The following is a 26187-nucleotide window of genomic DNA, read 5'->3' as shown; positions in this document are numbered from 1 at the left end:
TTTGCTCTGACATGCACTGTGAGCTGTAAGGTCTTATATAGACAGGTGTGTGCCTTTCCTAATCAAGTCCAATCAGTTTAATTAAACACAGCTGGACTCCAATGAAGGAGCAGAACCATCTCAAGGAGGATCAGAAGAAATGGACAGCATGTGAGTTAAATATGAGTGTCACTGCAAAGGGTCTGAATACTTATGACCATGTGATATTTCAGTTTTTCTTTTTTAATAAATTTGCAAAAATTTCTACATTTCTGTTTTTTTCTGTCAAGATGGGGTGCTGAGTGTACATTAATGAGAAATAAAATGAACTTTTTTGATTTTGGCAAATGGCTGCAATGACACAAAGAGTGAAAAATTTAAAGGGGTCTGAATACTTTCCGTACCCACTGTAAATATATATCACACTAACTAGTTAGACATTATGATCTTCCGGACCTTTGCTTCAAGAAATTTTCTCTAACTGGACCTCTTTAAATTTTAGTTGAATACCCCTGCTATATAGTAATACCTATTGGGGCTTTTCCACTAGCACTGCTCGACTCGTTTTTTTTTTGGTTTTCCAATAGGAGATAGTACCTGGTAGCAGGTACTTTTTTAGTACCTCCTCGGCCGAGGTTTCAAGTGAGCCGAGCCCATACTAAGCTGTGACATCAAGAGACTGCTGGCAACTGATTGGCCAAGGAATGACGCCACCAGAAGAGTCATGAGCACAACTGTGGAATTTTTCACCTTCCTCAGCAGATCAAGCTGTAAATGTGTTATCACATTTAAATCATTATAAATCTGCGGGATGTAAAATGAAAACAATGAGCTGGAAGATGTTTCACCTTTCCACAGAGATTAGGTCAACTACAGAGAATTCATCGCAATGAGTGACATCTTTCATGTATAAACATTTAATCCATTAATGTAAAAATAGCGATTTTTGAAGCTTTAAAGGCTATTTTGTAGTGTTGTTTATATTTTTATTGCTGTTGGTCGATTTCACCAGGGAGATTTAATTGATGATGTATCATGAAACAGAAGTTGCTATGGTTACCTGCAGTTTAATATGCCTCATTACTGGTTCAGTGTAGATTGGTTAACTCTCACAAGATGGTGCTTGCCATGCCCTTCTTAATAGATTTAACAGCCATTCAACGGCCAGTCAGAAGTTAGCATTTTTTGGCTGTGTTTTAATAGGAATACACAGATACCAAAAATGGATTAAATATTATTCAATTAATATTCAAAGGCTTATTTTTCTTTCTAACCTTGGAGATGGCCCTGTGCATCAAATAAGTTATGCACTTATTATACACAAACAAGGTGCCTTTCTGAACAGCAAAGCGTACAAGCAATAACAAACAGAATATGACAAAAACAAATAGACCTGTTTCTGCTTGCCTGCATGCTTATGTCACAGCTTATGTATGTGAACCTTAGCTACTTAGCACAGAAACAATGTCAACTAAAAAATCCACATGTGCAGTTTAGAAGGTATTTATGATCCACTAATGGCTCTGGGTGAATTACAGAGAGACCCATCTGGCCAGCAAACATGCATGTCCATCAGATTATGAATTATTTGGTGGTGCTCTAAATTATGTATGTTAGCTGCTGGAAGGTCAGATGCTCCATGGTGATTCAGGTACAGTATTTGTCTCTGCTAATAACTGGATAGGAAGAAATGCAGAAACACATCCATGTCTGTGCCACACAATACTGTGTTGCTATGTCTGTGTGAACACAAGGATGACTCAGAGGCTCATGAACACACACAGGCCGGTTGCTGTGTTGTGAAGCCCTCTGTTGGCGAAGTGGTGGTAGTGCAAAGAAGAAGCACAAATCTAAGCATTTCATATAGCAGCAACATTTAAGTTTTGTTTGGATAATTTATCTAATTCAATTTTAACATTTGACTGTGATGGACTGGTGACCTGTCCAGGGTGTACCCCTGCCTTTCTCTGCTGGGATAGCAGATCTCCGTGACCCTGAGTAGGAATAAGTGGGTAAAGATAATGGATGGATGAGTGAATTTTAACATTTGAATTTCATCATATGATATAATTTTCTTTGTCAGTGTTCCCCCTGGATCAGATCCCTTAAATTCAGCCATGGCCCATGGCTGGTTCCGCAGGAAGCCTGTCCACCATCGCCTGGCGGGCACCCAGCGCAGCAACTATGACCTGCGGGAGCGCACCTGTATTGGCAGCATGACTGCTTTAGAGACTGCTGTCTACCAGCAAGTGCCCACTGATGAGGCTGAGGCCCAGATGTTGGCCAGTGCTGATCTGGATGGAATGAAAAGTAAGAAAGTTACTGTACAATATATAAATGTGATTTCAGGTGATGCAACACATTTCTTGCAGGGCATGTTGGATAATCACAGCTATGGAGTATCAGTGGCTCTGATTGTGTTGGTACACATACCATACAAACACAACAACAATTCTTTTTTTTTTACAATACCAGTCAAAAGCTTGGACACCGTTTCCTATTCAATTGAATTTGGAAGTTTGTCCACCTTTTTCACTGGTTTTGTACTAGTCTGATAATCATCAGTGTGATATTGTTTTTATATTAGGCAGCTGTTTGCGAACAGACTAGCATTACCTAAGGAGACAGCAGCAGTCAGTGATGTACAACAGTGATGTACGACATTTTCAGTTAACAAGGAAACCGCAGAAACAGTTACTAAGAGCACTTCAAATAAATATACCAACTTCAGAAGAGTAAAATTACTGCAACCTGCCCAGCTGTATTGATCTCATCAGTACTTTTTGCCATTTTGTCATTATTCTGCTGCTAATCTTCTGTGTGGAAAAGTAATGTGGCTATTTTTAATCAAGCCCATGCAGCTGTTATTTGCTCGTTTGTTTTTCCAACAAGGATTCAACCATCAGTTACCACATCTGGACCCAGGCTATTTTCAGATAATCTGTGCTAACCCTTGCTATGCCGATATAAACACAGAGGTACTAACTTGTGACGTGTTATGTCCATCAGGCCTCCATGACAGCACCTAATGTAGTTGCTAGGGTATTTCGATTGGGTGATAATTAGGTTATAGATACACTTATGGTCAAAGACAAATTATAAGATAAAATTATAACAACTTTAAAATGCCAGAAGCTTTCATCAAAGTATGATAGTCTGCACTAATTCATAAGGGAATTGTGGACTGTGTCAACGTTGTTAAATGAGAGATCAAAACAAACAGAGAGATGACATTTCATTAGACCAAAAAAAAGCAAAAAAAAAAAAAAAAAGACCCAGAAATGGGTGGGACAGACTCAGGCTCTATGTGCCTCCTATAGTCAGCATCCATACTGTACCTCACAGAACTGGTTATCATAACAATTGTCATAACAATAGCATGTTAAAGTGTCATTTAGCATATACAGTGTATAGTGGCTTAATGCATACAGAAATATGTTTTGGCAGTATATTTTTATCAGCATTTTGGTTTTAAAGCTGTGTTAATAATTTTAAATTAAGCACCCTCTATTGGCAAATAAAACTACTACTACACCATCATCTAGTCTGCCTATTAGTTTTATATTATAATATATAGTTTTATTAGCTCAATTAGAATAATACCCAAAATCTTTACCTCACACACACACACACACACACACACACAAAGTTGTTGTTGAGTGTTCAGTTTTTTTTTTATCAGTTCTCAGTTTACTTTTAGTTTCCTTGACTCATGAGCTCGAAAATAACTTACCGGTAGTACTCAGTTTAAGAATTTTTATATATATAGTGTTCACTGATGTCAGCACACAGCACATTATTAACTGTAGTATCAAAACATCTGTAAAAACACATTTCTAACTATATAAATCACAGAGTTAATGGAACAGAACCAACACAATTTACAGGCACATATTAATGCTTTTCATGCAGCAAACACATTACATTTTTATGTCTTTAAATGTCAGACAAATATATTTAATAACGATAAGACCTACTTAGTGAATTAAGTGAGTTTTGATTGTATTTAATAAATCTTCAATACTGCTGCCTCTGATCTGTTGAAATCTGTTGAAACATTTGTTGACTCTTGCTGCTTGGTGCCTCATGAAGTAAACCCACACTCTTCTTGGGTCCCACGTTCACTATATTAAATAAATTTCCAATAAAATAACACAAAGAATGGAGGACATAGAAATTGCAGGATCTACATACATTTCCTGTAAACTATTATCCAGTAGGTTGCCTCCTTTAGTAAAGGAGATTGCTAGATTGTTATTGTATTTGCTTTTACCTTGACATATATATTCATTTGTCAGATATTGTAACATAACAAACGCAGAATCAGATGCAGCAAAAAATAAGCATTACCACCAATTAAGGTGAGGTTGTTATAATGGGCCTTAGTAACACCATTAATGCATAATCAGATACACTTACTGAAGTTTATGTCCTAATTTCAGATTCTTCATATAAATTGCTGTTTTTGATTTTATCGTTCAGCACCACATGACTGTAAGATAAACAAATAGGAGAGATATGGAGAAGCAAAAGCTCATGTGACCAGGGAAAACCTCTCTATCTCAGCATCAGTAGCATTAATTAACTGAGGGTGCAGTCGATTCCCCTTCAGCAGCGACCCTGCCCCTGGCCTTTCCCTCTTTACCAGAGCAGAGTGATCATTGACTGTTTAGGACCTATCTGGACCCAGAAAACAGGGCACTAACAGTCACTCAAAGGAAGCTATCGGATTTGTGTGCTTGACATTGACAGGCCATGTATATCAACACTACCACTGTACTGCATGCCCCTCTGTTCTGTTTATTCGTGCCCTTAGCATTGTTGGTTATGGCTTTATTCTTTATTTTAAACTGTGACTGACACATTATTGTCTCTACTGTTTGAATTTTCCAATCACATATGCTATTTCAATAAGGGAAATGCTTTGGCTTGTGACTGTTAATTCTGCTGGCTGAAAAGATAATTTTGATACTGTTACCTGTAGGGCCAGTGTTTATTTTGCTGTGGACATTTATTAATGTGTTCACATACATGCATAAGTTGCCTCATTATATTACTAATTTTAAACCCTTTACATGATACCAGTGTATCATGTAAAGGGGTATCATGCTCTTTAAAGATTAACATTAAACATCATCAACTTAACAGAAAGAGAGAAGTCCATGAACGGTTGAGGCTGCAGCTGTATTCACACTAATGTTACGTCTGTTAAACGGCAAGATTACATCATGAACTTTTGTATATATGTTTTCTAAGCTGTCTTGAGCAGTACAGATTGATAATTTTATGTTACGTTAAAGACTGAAATGTCAGAAAAAATGTTTGTAGAGGCATGCACAATATTTAAGCATATTGGCATGTTTTAGAAAGGGCACTGTTTATCTCACACTGGTGCACCTGGTGTAGATTGGTCTGACCATGACACTCAGGGGATGTGTGGTTTCTATGGAGATGTATGGCCAGAAATTGTGCACTTCGCTCTGATAATTAGCATCATGTTAGTGTCTCAGAGTGCTGGAGCTGAATTCTAGCTGTTATTCTGTCATTCCCTAAATTCCACTTTTATTCAATTTTCAGTAAATAAATCTGCATGCGTCTGTATGGTGTACATGTGTGCTTATTTTCAGTTTAATTACTTTGGGTGGATATGAAAATCATTGGACCTTTACTCTCCTAAAACATTGCATGGTTGGAAAGTGATAATGGCACCATGGAAACGAAAGTCATCAACGTCTGTCCTCCAACCCACTTTGTGTTGGTTTCCTAACATCCACACGGATCGATGGACATCATTAAAAAAGGGTGGGACCATTCAGCTGCCAGGCGGGTCTCAAAAAGTCCCTTATTAATGTTTGCTTTTGCACTTGAAGCTAAAGTGAATGTTTATGCCATTTATACATCTTTCAGATCGTGGATGCAGCAAGAGGGCTTCTGTCTGAAGGTGCAGCTTCCACATTGCATTTTACTTTGGAAAAAAAAGTTTTTGTACCATTGAGGATTTTGTGCCTGTACCTCTGATTTCTATTTTTGGACTGGAAGGTGAATATTTTCATTGATAAGTTCTCTGAAAATTTCCTTGATTTTCTTTTGTTATTCTTTTTTGCTTATACATTTTTTATTCTGCAGTTGGACTCCGTGACCACAAGCTTTTTTTTCTTTGGTTTGCGGGGGCCACTTAGGAGGCCACTTAGTTGGGACAAACAATCTTTTGCACAACCAGTGCTAAGAAGCCGGCTAGTGGACTTTGTCTTTGGACTCTGGCTCTCCAGAAGAGTGACACAGGGAGAGCAACGACGCTGAAGCTTTGGAAGCCCTGGATGAGCTGTGTGCCCACTTGGAGAGAGGAGGATAGGAGGAGGTATCAGCCATGGAGATGACAGACATTGAGGGACAGGGGAACGAGGGACACGGGGCCTCTGATAGGAAGCGTGGCACTGACCACCGTGGACCAGAACGTCGGTGCAGTGCCCTAAAGCCCCAAAGCTCTTTGTCCATTGTGGATGGATTTGAGGACTTTGAAGAGTTTGTTTTAGATTTTGATGATTATGACTTGCTTGAGTCAATCCACACTCAGCTGGGATCACCACTGGAGCCTATCCGTAAGTTGCATGTAATAGTTGTATTTTGGTGGTGATTCAGCACTACACTTACCGAGTAGCATTACATTTCTGCCCATTCGGTGGAATGCTTTAAGTCATGCACAGTTGACAGTAGTGAAAGTTGTGTCATGCTTCAGAGGTTCTGATCATGACACAATGGAAAGTTTATATGCATCAATAGATGAGTGTTCACTTGTTTCCGGTGATGATGTATCTACTTGTTTAAGTAATGGCAATGGGAAATTCATTCATGGCCACAAATAGAACAAAGTTGTCCACGGTATTGAGTTAATTGACTGCTGCTGTTTCCTGGTTTGCTATTGATCCAGTGGCACCCTTTTGGCTATGGGCTCACGGCTGGAGTGGAAAGATCATTCATTGTGTGTGTGGTTCTGCTATTTTAATCTCAATGTAGACTTAAAACATGGCACATCAGTCCTGTGATCAAGCTATAGGTTCAAACTCATGGAAAAGCTGTAATTGATGTGTTACTCATCTGTAGCTGAAACCAGGTAGCACCAGTTTGGTTAGTAGGGGTACACTGGGCATCTAACATCCGTCCTGTATTTATAAAAAGTGTAACTAACATTTATCTATGACTTGACACTTTGTCCAGTGTTTTCTGATGAAAAGTTTCAAAGATAGGGGTGGTTTTTCTATAGTTATGACATAGTCTGTCAAGTCAATATCATGAACTGATGACTGAGTTTTGAGCTGTATTAGACAACTTGATAACTGCATCTGACAAATGACATGAATATAAATTATATTCATATAATTGTGTATTTATATACAATATAAATATCTTATGTTGGCATGTGATGTACTTTCTCCAGTGTGTTTGATAAGATAAGAAAATCTATTTTTAAACCTATTTTTCATGGACTCTGGGTATGGCAGTGTTGGTCAGTTGATCAACTAGTCAATACAGAAGCAACAACTGTTGGATGGTTTGCTCTGACATTTTGCATTGTGCATTAATTGCTGTGACTTTGGTGATCGTGATCCTCTGACATTTGGTGTACTTTAATGCCACCACAAGGTTTACATTTTTGGTTATCTAATGTCCTCCTTTGTTAGATGAACCACATGTGGATTCTGTGAGGAATGAATCCTAATATCTTTGGTGATTCCCTAACAGGCTTTTAATTATTATGTAAGTTGATGTATTGATTGATTCCCAGACAATATATCCACTGTCACTGGTGAATCCTTGACTTTTCCTATCATCAGGTCAAAATCATCAGGGTAAATCTCTCTTTAACTTACTTGTTTACCTATGAATAAATACAATCTAGAATGTGTGTCCTCTCATCCAAGTGAACAAGGAAAACTGGTCATGAGGCTGGTCAAACCTCATCACAGAGAAGAGCTTGATCTTCAGCTCAGGACCATAAAAATAATCAAAATGTGCCTCTAGGCTCTTGTGCACATTCACAAGTGAGACATACAGTACATAATATGAAAGAAGAAATATGTTTAAATTATGAATACATTTGTTTTTTTCCCTTTGAAGGTTGCATATGTGATCATTATGCAGCGCCAATGACACTCTCAAATTCACTCCAGTTCCCCTTTTGTATAGTATATAGTGTGGTTGCATTTTTATTTATCTTGCTGTGACATTTCCAAAGAGTACAACCTTACTCTTCACTTTATAAAAAAACAATAGAAAATTGATGCACACACTTGCACTTTTAAAGCCTCTTTCTCTCGGAAAATTATAGTGCCTAACTATAGATGTTTATTGCTCTCTCACCACTCTAAACTTTACAGTGGTTATCTCTGGCTGAACAGGACTGATGTAATGATGTGTCAAGACAGTGTTTGTTTAGTTAGGAATTATATTCTGTAGTCGTTAGCACTGTTGCCTCACAGCAAGAAGGTTCCTGGTTCAAAACCTGGCAGGGTTTCAGTGTTGCATGTTCTCCCTGTGCTTGTGTGGGTTTTCTCCAGGTACTCTGGTTTCCTCCCACAGTCCAAAAACATGTATGTCAGGTTGATTGGTGACTCTAAATTGCCCATAGGAGTGAGTGTGAGTGTGTGAGGTTGTTTGTCTCTATGTGGCCCTGTGATGGACTGGTGACCTGTCCAGGGTGGACCCCTGCCTTTCACCCAAAGAGAGCTGGGACTCCAGCAGATCCCCTGTGACCCTAAATAGGAATAAGCAGATATAGATGATGGATGGATGTTTTCTAATGTTTTCAGCACTCATGTCATTTTCTAAAGTGTGCCACAGAGCTTTTCCCTGACCTCGTATGCACTCTCCCCATGCCATAACTATAACGTGTGCCAGTTGCAGTGTACAGAGTAATATTGACAACTCATGCACTGTTGTGACAAACAAAAGAGTGTCAGCAAGAATGAAAGGAAAGGTGGACAAGACAGTGGTGAGACCAGCAATGTTGTCTGGTTTAGAGACAGTGGCACTGAGAAAAAGACAGGAGGCAGAGCTGGAGGTAGCAGAGCTGATGATGTTGAGGTTCTCTCTGGGAGTGACGAGGATGGATAGGATCAGGAATGAGGACATCAGAGGGACAGCTCATGTTAGATGTTTTGGAGAAAAAGCCAGGGAAGCCAGATTGAGATGGTTTGGACATGTTCAGAGGAGGGACAGTGAATACATTGGTAAAAGGATGCTGAGGTTAGAGCTGCCAGGAAGGAGGCCTAGAGGAAGACCAAAGAGGAGGTTCTTGGATGTAGTGAAGGAGGACATGAGGATAGTTGGTGTGGGTGAGGAGGATACAGAGGATAGGGTTGAATGGAGGCAGACGATTCGCTGTGGCGACCCCTGAAGGGAGCAGCCGAAAGGAAAAGAAGAAGAAGATGCACTGTTGTCAAAGGGAGAGATTTCAAAATGGTCCTTTTTGCATTTGCAACTTTCATGCCCTATCATTCATGTGTAGGGCATACAAATTGATTTTCCCCACCTGAGTAAAATGAGCAAAAATTAATTTGTTTGCCTGTAAAGCAGGACATGATTCTAAACACCTAGGGTAAGCATCAGATAAGACAAGATAAGATAAGAAACCCTTTATTTGTCCCACAATGGGGAAATTCCATTGTTGCAACAGCAAAGTACAAGTACACAGCAGAGAGCCAAGCGTAGCAAAGATGTAAGATAAATAAGAAATTAAAAATATTAAAAAATACTAAGCGGCATAAAACTATAAAGCTACAAAGTGTGCACAATATGTGCCTAAGGTTATGTACAGTATATGACATTGATGGATAAATAAATAAATACCAGGTAAAGTGACTACAGTATATTGCACTGGTAGTGATTCACCTTATAGTACAGTATTGTACATGATTACAGCAGATGGATGACAAATGTACAGTTAGCAGTGTTCATTGTAGAGCCTGACAGCAGCAGGAAGAAAAGACCTGCAGAATCTTTCCTTCACACAGCGAGGGTGGATCAGTCTGTCATGGAAGCTGCTCTCCAGGGCAGACAGGGCGTCCTGCAGGGGGTGAGACTCATGGTCCAGAGTAGATGTTAGTTTAGCGAGGACCCTTGTGTTCCATGCCTTCCTCAATGAGTCCAGGGGACAGCCCAGGACAGAGCTGGACTTCTTGATGACCTTATCCAGCTTCGTCCTCTCCCTCTCCATGATGCTGCTGCTCCAGCAGACCACACCGTACAGGATGGCTGATGCCACCACAGAGTCATAGACGGTCCTCAGGAGTGCCCCCTTCAACTCAAAAGACCGCAGTCTCCTCAGGAGGTAGAGCCGGCTCTGGCCCTTCCTGTACTGTGTGTCTGTGTTATGAGTCCAGTCCAGTTTGTTATGCAGCGATAGGAAATAATGGTAAGATAATAGCAAGTAAATATGTATGGTTTGTAGTTGAAACATATAACACTACTACTAGTGTATTTTCTTTTTCATCTAAAATATATTACCTTAATTTTACGCCAATGTCTTAATAAATTTTAGCTTCTACATATGAAAGGAAATGCCAGGCCTGAGAGTGATACATTAATTATTTTGCCAAATTATTTTATTACCTAAAATCATCCATTATCACCATATAAACACATTTACACAAAGGTTTAACCTTTTAGTTTTGCAGTATGCCCCTGAGAAATGATCACAAGGTCATCACTAAAAAATACTTATGCTAAATGCAATAAAATGTGATTTGTGGGTTAAGAAAACTGAAAATGAAAAATGTGGTAAAAACCACCTCCTCTGTAACAGTTTCCAATGGTGCACAAACACCATTCATTCTTACTTAAACAGAACTTTTGTCCTCTGCTACTTGATGCAGTTCTATCAGCAAAATGTATACATTTAATTTCTGATTCATGGTGCACATTTCCTGACTTGTTTGATTTGTTCTGACTCCAAAAAAGAGGATTTCAGACTAGTACGTATAACATAGCCCTACTGTATTTAGGTCGTGTTGGTTCTGTTCCTTCTCAGATCTAGATGTCACGATGTAGCAATGTGGAACTTAAAAAACTTGTGGTTGTTCAGGTCACAGATTTGAGGACAACCCTGGGGTGAGACGCCACCTGGTGAAGAAATCTTCCCGATGTCAGGTGACCCGGACCAGCAACAGTTCCACACCACTGTCCAGCCTGAAGAAGAAGAAGAGAGCTGCAGAAAAGAAAACTCATGAGGTTTGCAGCAAGCCAGCAACAATATTTTTGCCTGAGTACATTAAACTGTATATAGACTCCTGAGTGAATATTTCTACATGCAGGTAATATACATTTTATATTAGTTTTTGTTATATATCACAATGTAAAGTAATGTAGGCAGGTACCATACAGTGGTTTTAGCAGTGTTTTTCACTGAAAACAGCTGTCTACTTCTGTTGTAAGCTGATACTGGCTAAAACACAGTGGAGCTCTAAAGAACTGTACAGTTCTACTCTCATGTTACACATAGTCATTTAGTCCAGTATTATAATAAAATTATTGATTTAAACATAACTCCAAAGCTTTTTGAGTACCATCGTTCCTCTTCATCAACTTCATGGCATGTCATCAGACATGACTAAAATTTCTTTTAACCCAGAGTCATGGTAGCACAAGTTGCACAAACTCTTTAAATGTACTGGAAAGCTACTTACACAGCTTTATTCTTGACCTTACATAATGAAGTCCCAGTAGCAATATCTACTGAACATCCTGGTACAGTCATATGACAGTGTGTGAATTTGTGTACCCATCGCATAATTTTAAAAATTGTGGTGTTTGCATTGAGATCTTGTTTTACCTCACTTTCACTCCAAAAATGACATAAAAACAGTCATCATATCAGAATCACTTTGTTAAACATTCACTCTTTGTGGAAATGTAACTACCATAAACGTCCATCAAAATTATTTACTTACTCGCACACTTACATTAGTCCAAATTACTCAGGTGGCCACCAAACAAATGTGTGGCAACTGTGTCACTGGGTTGGCTAGCTTTGATAGTGATGATGATGGTTATGATTATGATTAGCATTATATTGTAGAAACCAAAAAAAAAAAAAAAAGTTAATATTGGGCACAGCAAATTCCATTCAAGATAGGGACTGGAAAAATGAAGGGGGATGTTCACCGTTAACTTGGTCCCAGAAATGTGATAATGAACAGCTTGTTAGATGTGGTGTTTTCCCCCCACTGAGTCATTAACAGATGTGGAACATATTCAAGTCAAGTAATATTTGACAGTGACTGTACATATGAAATATATGTTTTAGTGCTAAAGTGCATTCATCTTTATCTTCAGTTGTTTGTGGAGCTGAATGAGCTGATTGTAGAGAAGGATCATGAAATGCGTTGGAAGGAGCGGGCTCGCTGGATCAAGTTTGAAGAGGATGTAGAGGAAGAGACGGACCGCTGGGGCAAGCCTCACGTAGCGTCACTCTCCTTCCGCAGCTTGTTGGAGCTTCGCCGCACCATCACACATGGTAAAACATGCCAGCAGATACTTATTTCCATGTGCAGTTGAAATAAAATCCACAAAGATAAACATGACATACAAAAATAAGCAGAAGGCTGTATGTTGGACAGATGTAGTTTGACATCAACTTCAAGTTTGTTTTTGTTACGTTTTATTTTGAAAATTATAGGCTTAAAACAATTTCTCCTTAATAACATGCAACCAAGTACTGTAACATATGTTTTTAAACCGTTTTTGCTCCTTGTCTTCTTTACCTGCCTCCTTTAGGTGCTATCCTCCTAGACCTTGAGCAGAACTCTCTGCCTGGTATTGCACATCTGGTGGTAGAGACAATGATCATCTCTGATCAGATCAGAGCCGAAGACAGACCCAGTGTTCTACGAGCTCTGCTTCTCAAGCACAGGTCAGTAGCTAGTCTGAGACTAACTAAAATATGTGGAAAACTTAATATTTCATGCTCTTTACTAAGGCATGAAATTTACTAAGGCACCATATACAAAAGACTGTAGGTTGTAAACACAGATTTAATGTGAATCCAATGATTTAGCAATGTTGGCTCACAGTTGACTGATTAGGATGTGCTTTTGTTGTATAGTATAGTATATATACTATACTGTACAAGTTTTAAGCCTTAGCAGGCATTCCTTCTCCTGTGGCATTGTGTTTGTGGTGTTAGTTACCATGGCAACATAAACACTATTGTGTGGCCAGAAGGCCAGGGTTAATTCCAAAGCTGTCTGCCTAACGATTGACTCCCGCTTCATTAGACAGACCCATAATGTCTTAGATTCAGTGTTTATTTACCAGTGTATTAACAGACCAGTGAGTGTGTGGTAGTGTGAATGCACCTTTGCTTACATGCTGATTATAGATTAGTATGAGGAATCAAATCCCAGCCCTTTTCCTTCTACTCATTAATCATTTTTTCTGCTATTCCTAACTTAGGGAACCTGTGCAGGGGAATTCCAAAAAGAGACATTTAACATAGACTCATCGTCTCGTATACTTCCCCAGGCTGACTAGATTGCAAACTTCAAGAGTGTACTGTAGTTGCAGTGGGTCTTTAAAGCCTATATAGCATTAAACTTTCAGGTTTAAAGTTTAATGCTGCATTGTGTGAGCTGTCCTGACCCTTTGATCTCTGCCTTTCTTAAAATGTTTGCCTTCTAAATCCTTTTCTGTGTTAGATCTAACTTTATTTCATCTACAGAATGCGTGGGTGTTTCAATCCGATCCTCATTAGAGAACACTGAGAATGAAAGGGCCAGTGTTAGATGCTTTGTAAAAAACAAGTGAATGTGCCAGATGAAGTCAGATTAAAAAAAAAAAATACTTTTCATAAATCTGGGTTCATTACATGTCTACAGTGCTTAGTTTGAGATGAGACAGACCTAAAACCAAGGTGTGGTGGCAGGGTGTGATCACGGCAAGGCTTTTAGGGGGGAGCTTTGGAGCAGCGGTCGAGGAATGGCGGCCAAATGGGGGGACATTGCCTGCAGCTGAAAGCCATTCATGACTAATCTACCTCCACACATATATAGGAGGTGGAGTGACGAGGAGGAGGAGCAACCCGGAAGGAGGACGTGAAGGGGCCTTCCTTGGAGGCCCGGTGTTACATCCTGTAAAGGACTTCCCCTTCACGCAATCCTGGGATGACACTCTATGCTCAGCCTTTGACCAAGTGATAAAGATTGATGGTTACATGGTGCGCCCTGAAGTGCCGCTCACATACCGCTCATTTTTCAATTATTAGGGATAGGCTGTACTGGGTGGGTCGTGATGCCCATATGAATTCAGAAAACACCCAGTTGGTGGTGCCAAAGAACCGACGGGAGGTGGTTTTCCAGTCGGCTCATTATAACCCAATGGCTGGTCACATGGGGTATGATAAAAGATCGGATAATGGATCGATTCTCTTGGCCAGGCATCCGGGCAGACAAGTGACGCTGGTGCGCATCATGCCTGGAGTGCCAGTTAATTGGACTTAATCGGTCCATTCCATTGGAGTGCACAAGGATACCACTTCATGTTAGTCCTGGTGGACTGTGTGACATGGTATCCAGAGGCAGTCCCACTGTGCAGCATTTCTGCAGAGTTGCACAGGCACTGTTTCATGTCATCTCCCACGTCGGGATCCCAAAAGAGATCCTGACGGACCAGGACATGTCGTTCATGTCCCACGCAATTAAGGAACTTTACGGGTTGTTAGGCATCAGGGCTGTTCGAACCAGTGTATACCATCCGCAGACTGAGGGGTTGGTGGAACGGACAAACAGGACTCTGAAGACGATGATTCAGAAGTTTATTCATGGGGATGAACATTGGGATAAATGGCCTCTGTTGTTCACAGTACAGGAAATACCCCAGGCTTCCATGGGATTTTCTCCCTTTGAGTTACTGTTCGGATGGAAACCACAAGGCGTCTTGGATCTCATTAAAGAAAGCTGGGAGGAGGGTCCAAGTGCCAGCAAAAAATGAGATTCAGTATGTTTTGAACCTGAGAGCAAAACTCTATTCACTCGGGCAGTTATCATGGGAGAATTTTCTTCAGGCTCAAGAATGGCTGTACAACAGAGGGGTGCAGCTGTGATAATTTGCACTGGGAGACAAGGTGCTTGTACAGTATTACTCCCGTCCTCTAGCTCCAAATTACTCGACAGGTGGCAAGGACTCTTTGTGGTCACACCCCAGGTGGGAGAGTTCAGCTATGAGGTGGCGTGTTCTGACATGGGTGGGACTAAACAGATCTACCACCTTAACCTCCTGAAAACATGGAGAGAGATGGTACCTAGTTCTCTGGTGAGTGCAGTTTCAGACAGAGATGAGCTGGGGCGGGAGATCCCAAAAGATTCCAATCCCTCTCCGCTCCCTTGTGATGCCCAACTCTCACCCTCCCAGAAAGCAGATAGCCCAGTTGCAGGAGCAGATGTGTTCCCCCTTCCCTGCCGGGACACACAACTCTCATCCAACATCATATGGAGACACCCCCGGGCCATAGAGTGCGATCACGGCCCTACAGACTGACAGTACATAAACGTAAAACAGTCCAGGCAGAATTACGGACCATGGGAGTGAGTGTGATGGGAGTAATAGAAGAATCCCACAGCACATGGTGTAGCCCCATTGTTCTAGTAACCAAGGCGGATGGATCGATACACTTCTGTGTGGATTACCAGAAAGTGAATGGGATCTCAGTTTGATGCATACCCCGTTCCCCGGATCGACGAGGTACTAAGCTAAGCATGACTCAATTTTTCACAACACTGGATTTAACCAAGGCCTACTGGCAGATTCCCTTATCTCCAGTGTCTAAGGAAAAAATGGACTTCTCCACTCCGTATGGATTGTACTAATTCGTCCCGCTCCCGTTCGAGTTGTTCGGTGCCCCCGCCACATTCCAACGTCTTATCTTATGGATCGGGTGCTGTGGCCGCACTTGGGATATGCTGCTGCATACCTGGATGACATCATCCACAGTGACACCTGTGACACTTGTGAGGAGCGTGTAGTGAGGTTGGCTGCAGTGCTCGAATCGCTGAGACAGGTGGGTCTCACCGCCAACTCACGGAAGTGTGCAGTTGGACGGAGGGAGGTACAGTATTTGGGGTACCACTTGGGATGGGACCAGGTGTGGCCACAAGTAGAGAAGATTGCAGCCATTGCATCCTGTCCCTGGCCCAAGACGAAAAAAGTGGCGGTTTCTAGGATTGGCTGGTTACTACCGGTGGTTTGTTCCAGGATTTGTGGACCTGTTTCTACCCCTGCCTTTCACCCAAAGAGAACTGGGATAGTCTCCAGCAGATCTCTGTGACCTTGGTTAGTAATAAGCGGGTATAGATAATGGATGGATGGAAGATAATGGATGGATGGATAGATGATCTAATACAAAAACGTTTCATAACCAGGACCAAACGATAGACACAAATCCTCTTATATGATCTAATTTGTCTGTAGTGCTCAAAAATTACCAGAGGTCTAGTTATATCAGATCCAATGCACTAAGCACATTGTTAGATACTATGTGGAGGTATGTGACATGCCATCTACTCACTGTCTCTAGTGTTCTCAAATGGTATCCACGTATTGCTTGGCACTTGAATTAATATGCCTAACAGCTATCTAGCATACATGGTAATGTAAGTTTGTGCTGTGCATACAGCATCATAGATTTTTCAGAATTACATAAAACATACATAAAATGAAAAGTAAATAAATGCTAGCTGTCAGATTGAATAGATACATATGGATGTTGTCATGATTCTCCCTCTTTCTCCAGTTAATATTAATAATTGGATTATTTGATGTACAGTACTGGGCGAAGGGTTTAGGCATTAAAAATGCACAGGAGACATAAATAGTTTTTTTTGTTTATCAATTAACTACATACAAAGTGCTGTAAAGGGAACCAAACCTAAATCTAATCAGTATTTGCAGCTCTCCCCTTTGCTCTTAAACCAGAAGCAGTTCACTCTGGTTTGACCTGCACACAGTTTCTCCTGGTACTTTGTAGCAAGGTGCTGCAGTTCTTCTATAGATTCAGGCTGTCCCAGTGTTTCTGTCTCTTCATATGATGCCAGACTGACTCCACACTGCCCAGGTCTGGGCTCTGAATAAAAAATCAAAACTGCCTAAACTTCTGCACAATACTGTATTTCCATGAAAAGTAGTATATAGGCCTAAATTCCATGGTCGTTTATTCATCTTGTGCTCTTGTCTCTCTGTACAGTTCTCCTTAAACCTCAGGCCCATCATTGTCTATCTGCCTCAGCTTCTGTTAAGATCGAATGTTACAGTATGTCACACCTGCTGGTCATACAAATTACTAGTATTGTGGTGACTAAATTTACTGTTTCACTTAAACCTAATGTGCACAATATGGATTTTGCACACATATTCAAAAAGTGACATAACAGACGCACACAGGATAAGCTGGCCAGGAGCCATCATGTGTTCCTTCCATCTTTCACAGCCTTTTCACATAAATTCAGCATGTCACTGGCTCCTTCCACAGGGAAAAAGCACTCTTTCACTGGACTCATTACCCGCCTGAGATATCAGATTTATGTGAAAAGAAACACATTGAGGTGCTGCTCAAATTTAGCTCATTGCTTACTCAGACCCCTTCAAAGATGCTCTGAACTTGTCTTAAGCACATTTTACTTCACTGTCACACCTTGTTCTTTGTCCCTGGGTGTTGTTGTTTCCAAATTGGGTGCCTTCTTATTGGACCATGTGAGATGATGTCACCCGTGGGCTGAGAAGTGATGTAATGAAAAAAAAAAAACTTGGCTGGTATGATGTACTAAATGCTTCTTTTTAAGATGGAGACAATTGCTCTTAAAGGCAGTTATTAAGGCTAAACAGATTAGTCTCACTGTTTTATTCACGTTCCAATGAAAACATCACATTTGGGAAAATGTCTGCTCAGATTTTCAGCTTTTCTTATTAGCTTGAACTAAAACATGGTTTAGATTTAGTAGGATTTTGCTGATCTCTGAATTTATGAGGTGCATTGCTGGTGCATGAAATAAAAGTCTTCAACATATCTATTAAACAAAAAGTGTTTTAGGTTATCAGGAAAAGACATTCATATTATCCTGCAGCTCTTCAAAAAAGTAGATTTTTGTAATTTAACATGTGGTACTGTCATTATGCTACAATAACAGGTACCTTATAATAGAGCTTTAATGTTTGTGAGAAAAATACAAGAGCATTTGAGCCTGAATGTTCATTCTTAGCCCTGTGATGGACTGGTGACCTGGTGACGGGTGTACCCGTGCCTTTCACCCAAAGAGAGCTGGGATAGGCTCCAGCAGATCAACCATCTTCCTATTAACAAGGTTTTTCCTCCCCAGAGCAACATAAATATCTTTTTTTTAACTGGAATTATCAGTAGATCAAAGTTTATGCAGTGAAATTTTTAGTCAATCATTGGTTCCCAGAAAGTACATTCCAATAATTTAGTTGTTGATCACCAGGAATTTCCACTACCTCTTCACATGAGGCTGTCATTTTGAGGTGAAAATTAAATTTCAGGACAGTTATATGATGCCAAATAGGGATTTGTGGCTCAAGCTTATCCACTGTGAAGGTGCATGGAGGGGGTCAATAAATCTAAAAAGGCAAAACCTCCCACAACACTTACTGTGTACTGAATGAACTCATAAACAAGATGTGTGTGGCAAACAATAATTAATAACAGCCAATCAATCACATGTGCCCTCATATAGGTGGGTAGGGTACATGGTCATGTTGTTTGTTGTTGTTATTGTTAAAAGGGTGCTGAAAGTATTTATGTCCCCTTCTTCCTAATAACCTGATGATTGTGTACCTTTTGATTTTAACTGTCATTAAGTCAAAATGTGATTTTGTACTTTTTTTCATAAACCAACATAAACTAACATTCATAAATTGAACTAATTGAACCACACCTCTCCTTTGTGCCTACTGCTAATTGCCAAGCATTAGCATGCTAACACAGTTAAGCTAAGATGGTAACACATTATGTGCTAAACATCAATATGTTAATACAGTCACTGTGATTATATTAGCATGCTGACATTGGCATTTAGTTAAAAGTAATGCCATGACTGTTTTTCCTTGACAGCCATCCGAGTGACTTCAAACATCGTTTTCATCGCCACCATTCATCCGGCAGTCTTCATGGCAGCTCCAATCACAACCACGTCCAGGAAACCAGTCTGCCGCTAGTGGCTGAGGAGCAGGAGGAAAACCAGGATAAAGGGCCAGTATATGACCCCAAACAAGATGTGTTTGTCAGCCTGTTTGTAAGTCTCCTGTAGCATTATTGTTAATTTTGTTATTGTTATTATTTTTTTGCCCTTATCTGTAAAGTGCTCTTTATTAGTCACACTTCCTCTACTTCTTGTGTCAGTCTGAGAGATGGTGAGAGCTGGATTGTGAGATCTGGGTGATGATGGTCTGTGACAGAGTTGAAATACTGTAGGCAGGCAGTAGAAGTAATATACTGTACCAAAACCAACATAAATGATTAACTAGTTTTGAGAGCAATCCACTGGGATAATTACTCAGCTATCTAATGGGACAGAGATAAAAGTAACACTGAGCTGTCTTGTTCTAGTTTGTGGTTAGCATTAGGTTCTAAGAATCAACATTAAGTGTAGATTTAAGCATGATCACACCAACAACTTGTGGTTTTTGACTTGCTCTTTGAAATACCCTTCATGAGGTCAGACATGTTCTTAGGCAGTTTACAGGTGCTCCTAGTTAAAGCTTCTTGATGCATTAAGTGTGAAAATGGAATTTTCCACTTTTCTTCAAAAGCTGGCAGATTTAAAATAGCCTGTTTAAAAAGTATGTCAAACATAAAGAGCCACTTATGCATTTGTGTGATTTAAAAAGAATTGTATTAAAATATTATTGTTCATACATAGCATAGCTGTAACCTTTGTACTCATCCTCCTCCAAGAAATCACTCCACCCTCTGCCACCTGAGAGCCATCCAGCTGCAGCCAGGTCCTTGAAACTCCTTGCCAAAATTCCCAAAGATGCTGAAGCTGTCATCGTTTTAGTTGGTAAGGTCAGGGAATTTAGGATTTTTTTTTTCTTCTTTGATTTTACTGAGATATGAATCTATTTGTTGTAAATTTGCCATCAGTTTAGATCTTAGAATAATGTCATGATCATTTCATATTCAGCATTATTGGCACCTGCTTTGTATTCTGAACAGCTTTTGCCTTTGCTGTAGTTTGTAGTGTCACTAAGCTGTTGATGTAAAGTCAAAACTTGCAGCTGCTTTTCCGCTGACAACATGGATTGCTATAAATGTAAAGTCTGATTGGCATTAACAGCAAATTAGCACTATAAAATGTGTCAAACAGAAGATTTATTCCTGTTGCAATATACAGGGATAAACAAATAATGAATGTACTAGACTGTTAGCCATAATGCAATCACAGATTTTGTTCCTAAAATTAAGATGTGGAGAATCTCTGACAACTACAGCTACAGCTTGTCTTTGTTTTTCTTCCTGCACAGGCTGTGTTGAGTTCCTGGAGCAGCCAGCCATGGCCTTTGTTAGGCTGAATGAGGCTGTGCTTCTTGAGTCAGTGCTGGAGGTTCCCATCCCTGTTCGCTTTATTTTTGTCCTGATTGGTCCCAGCCAGTCCAACATGGACTATCATGAGATTGGACGCTCCTTCTCCACTCTCATGTCTGACAAGGTACTGTAGCATTGGACTCTTCAGTCAGAGGACACAAAACAAATATCCTAAACAAACATTGATAAATGTAGCCTATTTGTATATGTTTTTTATTTATTTCCAACTTTAGCTGTATTGTGTTGTAGAATTTCCACGAGGTGGCCTACTTTGCTGATGACAGACAGGACCTCCTGAATGGTATCAATGAGTTCCTGGACTGCAGTATTGTCATTCCACCCTCAGATGTGGAGGGCAAAGACCTCCTGAAGACCGTGGCTGACTTCCAGAAGCAGATGCTGCGCAAAAGGAAGGAAAGGGAACTCAAGAAGCACCACTCCTCATCTGGAATGGTGCAGGACAACAAAGGTGCTTTGTGAAGTCCCCAAAGAGCCCGTTTTCCACACCAATTCTCCAGTGACAGTTCAAGGATTCAGGAAGGCACTACAAATTTGCAACCAACATTAGATCACAAACACAAACCATACAGACAGATTGTGTTCAGCTCGTTTTCATAGTTTGATAGATAAAACAATTCATCCATTAATAGAGACAATAATAAAGCAAAAACAATAATTTCCAGATGAAAAGTACTCAACACAGAATATAGAAAAACCTAATTAACTAAATACTTGCATAAGATGGAAATTTACTCATTATTTTGCCTCTAATCATCAGAATGGCATAATGAATAATAGTGCCATTTTCTAGGTTTTTTAGTCTAGATTACTAAATTATAAAAAAATATTTTATGAAAAGACCAAGGTTAACAATATGATAAACCATCTCTAAATTTTCCAGCTTCACTGTTATGTAGTATTGAACTCCAATCCCATTGGTTCCTGCCAAGGACACATATGTGTAAAACCAGCTCAGTATTATATGGGGCTCTAGGGCACAGCAGAGTAAGAGATATCAGGTTTAACTACACAGACCCCACTTGTTAATTTGTTTTAGGCTTCACATGAAAATTGGTGAAAATAAGGAAAATATAATATATTGGCAGTGTTTTGCATGTGACAGCAAAGACGATGCTTAACTGAGATTTAACATTTCCATTTACATCTTATTCCTCTAATATTAATTATTTACTTGTAGTTTATAATGTTGTAGAATTATTGTAATTATCAGTAGTAGTTTATGTAATGGGACCTGTACAAACCCTGATAGAGGCCAGTCCGGAGGAGGAGGAGGAGGAAGACCATGAAGTGGACCCATTGAAGCGCTCAGGGATCCCATTTGGAGGCCTGATCCATGACATCCGCCGCCGCTACCCACACTACATCAGTGACTTGAAGGACGCCTTGGACACACAATGCATTGCTGCTGTCATCTTCATCTACTTTGCAGCACTGTCACCTACTATCACCTTTGGAGGGCTGCTGGGTAAACTAGAACAACATGAGGAAAATTTAATTCCATGTCTTTGTGATACTTATGCATTTACGTGTTTTTGGGCACAGGAGAGAAAACAGAGGGCATGATGGGAGTAACTGAGCTTATCGTTTCAACTGCAACTCTTGGAGTTATATTCTCACTGTTTGCTGGTCAGCCCCTTCTCATCATTGGCTTCTCAGGGCCCTTACTGGTGTTTGAAGAAGCCTTCTACAAGGTACTTACCTGAAAACACAAAAGTCACATCTCTGTATTTTATATACAATAACATCCATACAGTGTATTCTAAAGTCTTGTTAGCATTGCATCATTTAAATTCTTTTGCTTCAACATGTAACTAACAAGTCTGTGTCTGGTCCCTCAGTTCTGCCAGGCCCACAACTTTGAGTACCTGACTGGTCGAGTATGGATCGGTTTCTGGCTCATCTTCATCGTCCTGCTGATTGTGGCAGCAGAGGGCAGCTTTCTTGTTCGCTACATCTCTCCCTTCACCCAGGAGATCTTTGCCTTTCTCATCTCCCTCATCTTCATCTATGAGACCTTTTCAAAGCTCATAAAGGTAATTCATATATCACACAATGTACTCTACTGAGCTCTTAAAGACTTTTTATGTATGTTTCCTTCTATTCTTCATATCTGTAAAAAGCCACTAAAAGCCACTCAACACAGAATCAATTCAGGATTCTCTTCTTGTTGCCAGGTGTTTAAGGAACATCCACTGATGGCAATGTACCCCAGTGACTCCACCCCAGTTTTTGGCCTTCAAAATATCGATGACGCCATCATCAACCAGCCCAACACTGCTCTTCTGTCTCTGGTTCTTATGATGGGCACTTTCTTTGTTGCTTTCTTCCTCAGGAAGTTCAGAAACAGTCGATTTTTGGGTGGCAAGGTAACCTTTCAGTGAATTTGCTTTTTATTCATCTGCTTTAATGGTACTCTGTGTCCTGTTTCTTCTGGAAAGATTAATGTATGCATTCAGTTTTACTCACCAAAGTTCGTCATGTCACGTCATTAAGTCTCTAGCACAGTTACAGCACAAAGACAGAAGCTTCTTCAAAGTACTGCAAGATTGCCACATGTACCTGTACACCTTAGAAGCAGAAACAAATTTTCTTACAGTGGCAGCCTCTATAGACCTTAATGAAAAACAGCCACAAAACACCCAATAGTTAATTCAGTTTTTTACAAAGGGGCTCTGTTCGTGCTTGGTGTTTCAAAGTTGTCAGTAACAATCTAAGAACTCTGAATAGCCAAGGCAGTTTGAGAGAAAACAGGTATGTCAATAATATAGTTCACACACAGTAGTATTGGTACATCCAACAGTGGATGTTTCTCTAATTGACTCTGAAGGTGGCTTGTTTTCATTTGTTTCTTGTTCAATTCTGGTTCTAAGAATTATGACGTATCTGTACTTGATATATTATACGCTTGGTTTTCAATTTCACAGGCCAGAAGAATCATTGGTGACTTTGGCATCCCCATCTCAATTTTGGTTTCAGTATGGGTGGATTACTCCATTACTGACACTTACACACAGGTAACTGCACTGTCAATCACTTTTGTCACAATGCAATAGTTAAATTGAAGTTTGTTACAGTTCTAATAAGTCAATGACATTTCTTGACATTTATTACATTTTATCTGCTTTTAGAAGCTCAATGTGCCATCAGGCTTTTCAGTCACATCCCCTGACAAGAGAGGTTGGTTCATCAGTCCATTTGGTGACAAGCAGCCCTTTCCCACCTGGATGATGGGAGCATCAGTTGTACCTGCCCTTCTTGTCTTCATTCTCATTTTCATGGAAACTCAGATCACTTCGTACGTACAGTGTTATTGCCTATAGTGGTGATGCTCTCATCCTGCAATCTTTTATCATTCTACCTAATTTTCTCCTTTCTCAGTCTGATAGTCAGCAAGAAGGAGCGTCGCCTCGTTAAAGGTTCAGGTTTCCACCTGGATCTTCTGCTCATTGTGATCCTGGGTGCCATCTGTCCTCTTTTTGGCCTGCCGTGGCTCACTGCAGCCACTGTGCGCTCCGTCACTCACGTCAATGCACTCACGGTCATGAGCAAGGCCACGGCACCTGGTGAAAAGCCCATGATCCAGGAGGTGAAAGAGCAGAGGCTGACTGGACTTCTTGTGGCTGTGCTTGTTGGTAAGAGAAAGGGGAAGGACAGGGATCTGCCTGTTGAACATTTACTAAAATATCCAATCACAGATAAGAAACAACAGCTAGGGTTTTTTTCATATGGTAATAATAATATACTTTATTTGTGAAGTGCTTTTCAAAACAGTGTACAAAGTGCATCATGTGAGAACAGGGAAAAAACACTTCAGTACAATAAAATCAATTAGATTCAGCCCATGAAAATACAATTGACAATACAATACAATACAATCAAACTAGAAAGAATGAAATAACCAGCTTTAAGGTAATATATTATTAATATTGTGAAATACTCACGTAGAAAGCATAAAACACATATACATATCGAGGTTAAACAAATAATGACATCACTAAAATCTTTGCCAATAAGTGAGGACCTCCAGAGCTGAGGGGTCTTGGAGCTCTTCTTCAAGCCATGTTGGAATGCTTTGGAGGCCACAGGTTTGGCCTATGAAAGACCCATGCCCTATTTTCGACGGTGTTGCCATGCCGGTATGGTACACTGTTTACGGTGCTGGTCAGTACGAGTGTTTTAGAGGTGTTCAGTACGAGTGTTTTAGAGGTGACCAGTTTATGGTCACACTTATGTTTCCAAAATATGTTAGGATAATATTATGATATTATATTATGACGCTGCTTTCTATACGTGAATATTATCACGTCATGTGATACAGTGAATATCTATTCAAACTACATGCTGCGCAAACATGTGCTACATTTTGGTATGACTGAATAAACACAAACACAGCAATCCTGATAATACATCTGTGACAGAGCTGGGGGCCGGGTGAATAAAGCCTCTAAAGCACAGAGCAAAGCTACAAGAGGAGCTACAGAAATGATGTTTTACAGTCGACTGTCATTGGCCATGCAGAATTCTTGCAGAATGTCGTTCTTAAAAGCTGTTTTACATTGTTCACTTGTTTCCAGCAACAAAATGTGCTTACTTATTATGTAAATATGTTCACACCTCTAAAGCGGTGTCTATCACCGGCACTGTTGCCGTGCCAGTGATAGACACCTGCCATTAATTTCCAATGGGAATTTTACAAAATGTACCGTTTCTGCACGTCATACTTTAACAAACTCCTCCAAGGGTTTTGGCTGAACGACCACACCTAGATGTGGAGTATCAACAGTTATACAAATTATTTTGATAACTTGTAAGGTTTTTCCTGTACCACAGTCAGGGCTTTGGCCTAAGGATATAGCTGAAACCCATATACCCTTCATATCTTCACCACTTTCGCCATACTCTTCAAGCTGGTCTTGAGCTTAAAAGTTTGATCACCTGGCACTTCTACAGACGTCAATCTTGAAACAGTATATGCAGTATATGTGATAACACATTAAAATTATTTTACATTGTCTTTACAAATTGTCTTCAAAATGAACCAAAACAATCGTTTTTTTGTTCAACTCTCTGGATTTTACCCACTGACTAGTACTATTTTGCCAATACAATATCTTGTTTCCATTAAGTTAGGTTTCCCAGAGTATAATTTTATCTAGTTTGGGTATACAAATGTAATGAATCATCATGACTGTTGAGCTATTGTTTGATTGAAATGCTGCTTGGATTACCCCAAACAGCAGTTCAACCAAGGCAGCGTAACAGAAAATATGTTTCAAATAAACAGCATTGAGAATATATTTGTCATAAGGGGTGTTCCCTTGTTGAATGAATAATTCTGTCCAGCACTGCAAATAATTGTGCCTGTGTGTATTTCAAAAACTATAATATAATTTGAAAACCTCACTTTTAACCCCTCTCTGCCCACCAGGTATGTCTATAGTGATGACAAATGTGCTCCGCCTCATCCCTCTGGCTGTGCTCTTTGGTATCTTCTTGTACATGGGGGTCACCTCTCTGACAGGAATTCAGCTGTATGAACGCATCACGCTTATGGTCACACCTGCAAAGCATCACCCTGACCACATCTACGTTACCAAGGTAGT

General features: G+C 40.1%; 1 protein-coding gene across 1 annotated transcript in view; it reads left to right on the top strand.

The window, feature by feature from the left end:
- The window catches only part of slc4a3 (solute carrier family 4 member 3), a 57170-nt gene that overhangs the window by 29035 nt on the left and 1948 nt on the right, over positions 1-26187 (top strand). The window contains exons 5-20 of the mRNA XM_026295086.1: positions 2063-2289; positions 11060-11205; positions 12310-12490; positions 12751-12886; positions 19091-19271; positions 19934-20039; positions 20503-20687; positions 20813-21032; positions 21834-22049; positions 22127-22275; positions 22423-22617; positions 22759-22950; positions 23509-23598; positions 23713-23879; positions 23963-24216; positions 26013-26182. Coding sequence (XP_026150871.1) covers positions 2063-2289; positions 11060-11205; positions 12310-12490; positions 12751-12886; positions 19091-19271; positions 19934-20039; positions 20503-20687; positions 20813-21032; positions 21834-22049; positions 22127-22275; positions 22423-22617; positions 22759-22950; positions 23509-23598; positions 23713-23879; positions 23963-24216; positions 26013-26182 — 2815 coding nt within the window. The remainder of the gene's footprint in view (positions 1-2062; positions 2290-11059; positions 11206-12309; positions 12491-12750; positions 12887-19090; positions 19272-19933; positions 20040-20502; positions 20688-20812; positions 21033-21833; positions 22050-22126; positions 22276-22422; positions 22618-22758; positions 22951-23508; positions 23599-23712; positions 23880-23962; positions 24217-26012; positions 26183-26187) is intronic.

The sequence above is a fragment of the Mastacembelus armatus genome, chromosome 21 (genome assembly GCF_900324485.2).
Source record: "Mastacembelus armatus chromosome 21, fMasArm1.2, whole genome shotgun sequence".
NCBI lineage: Eukaryota > Metazoa > Chordata > Actinopteri > Synbranchiformes > Mastacembelidae > Mastacembelus > Mastacembelus armatus.
This window is presented reverse-complemented; position numbering and strand designations above follow the sequence as displayed.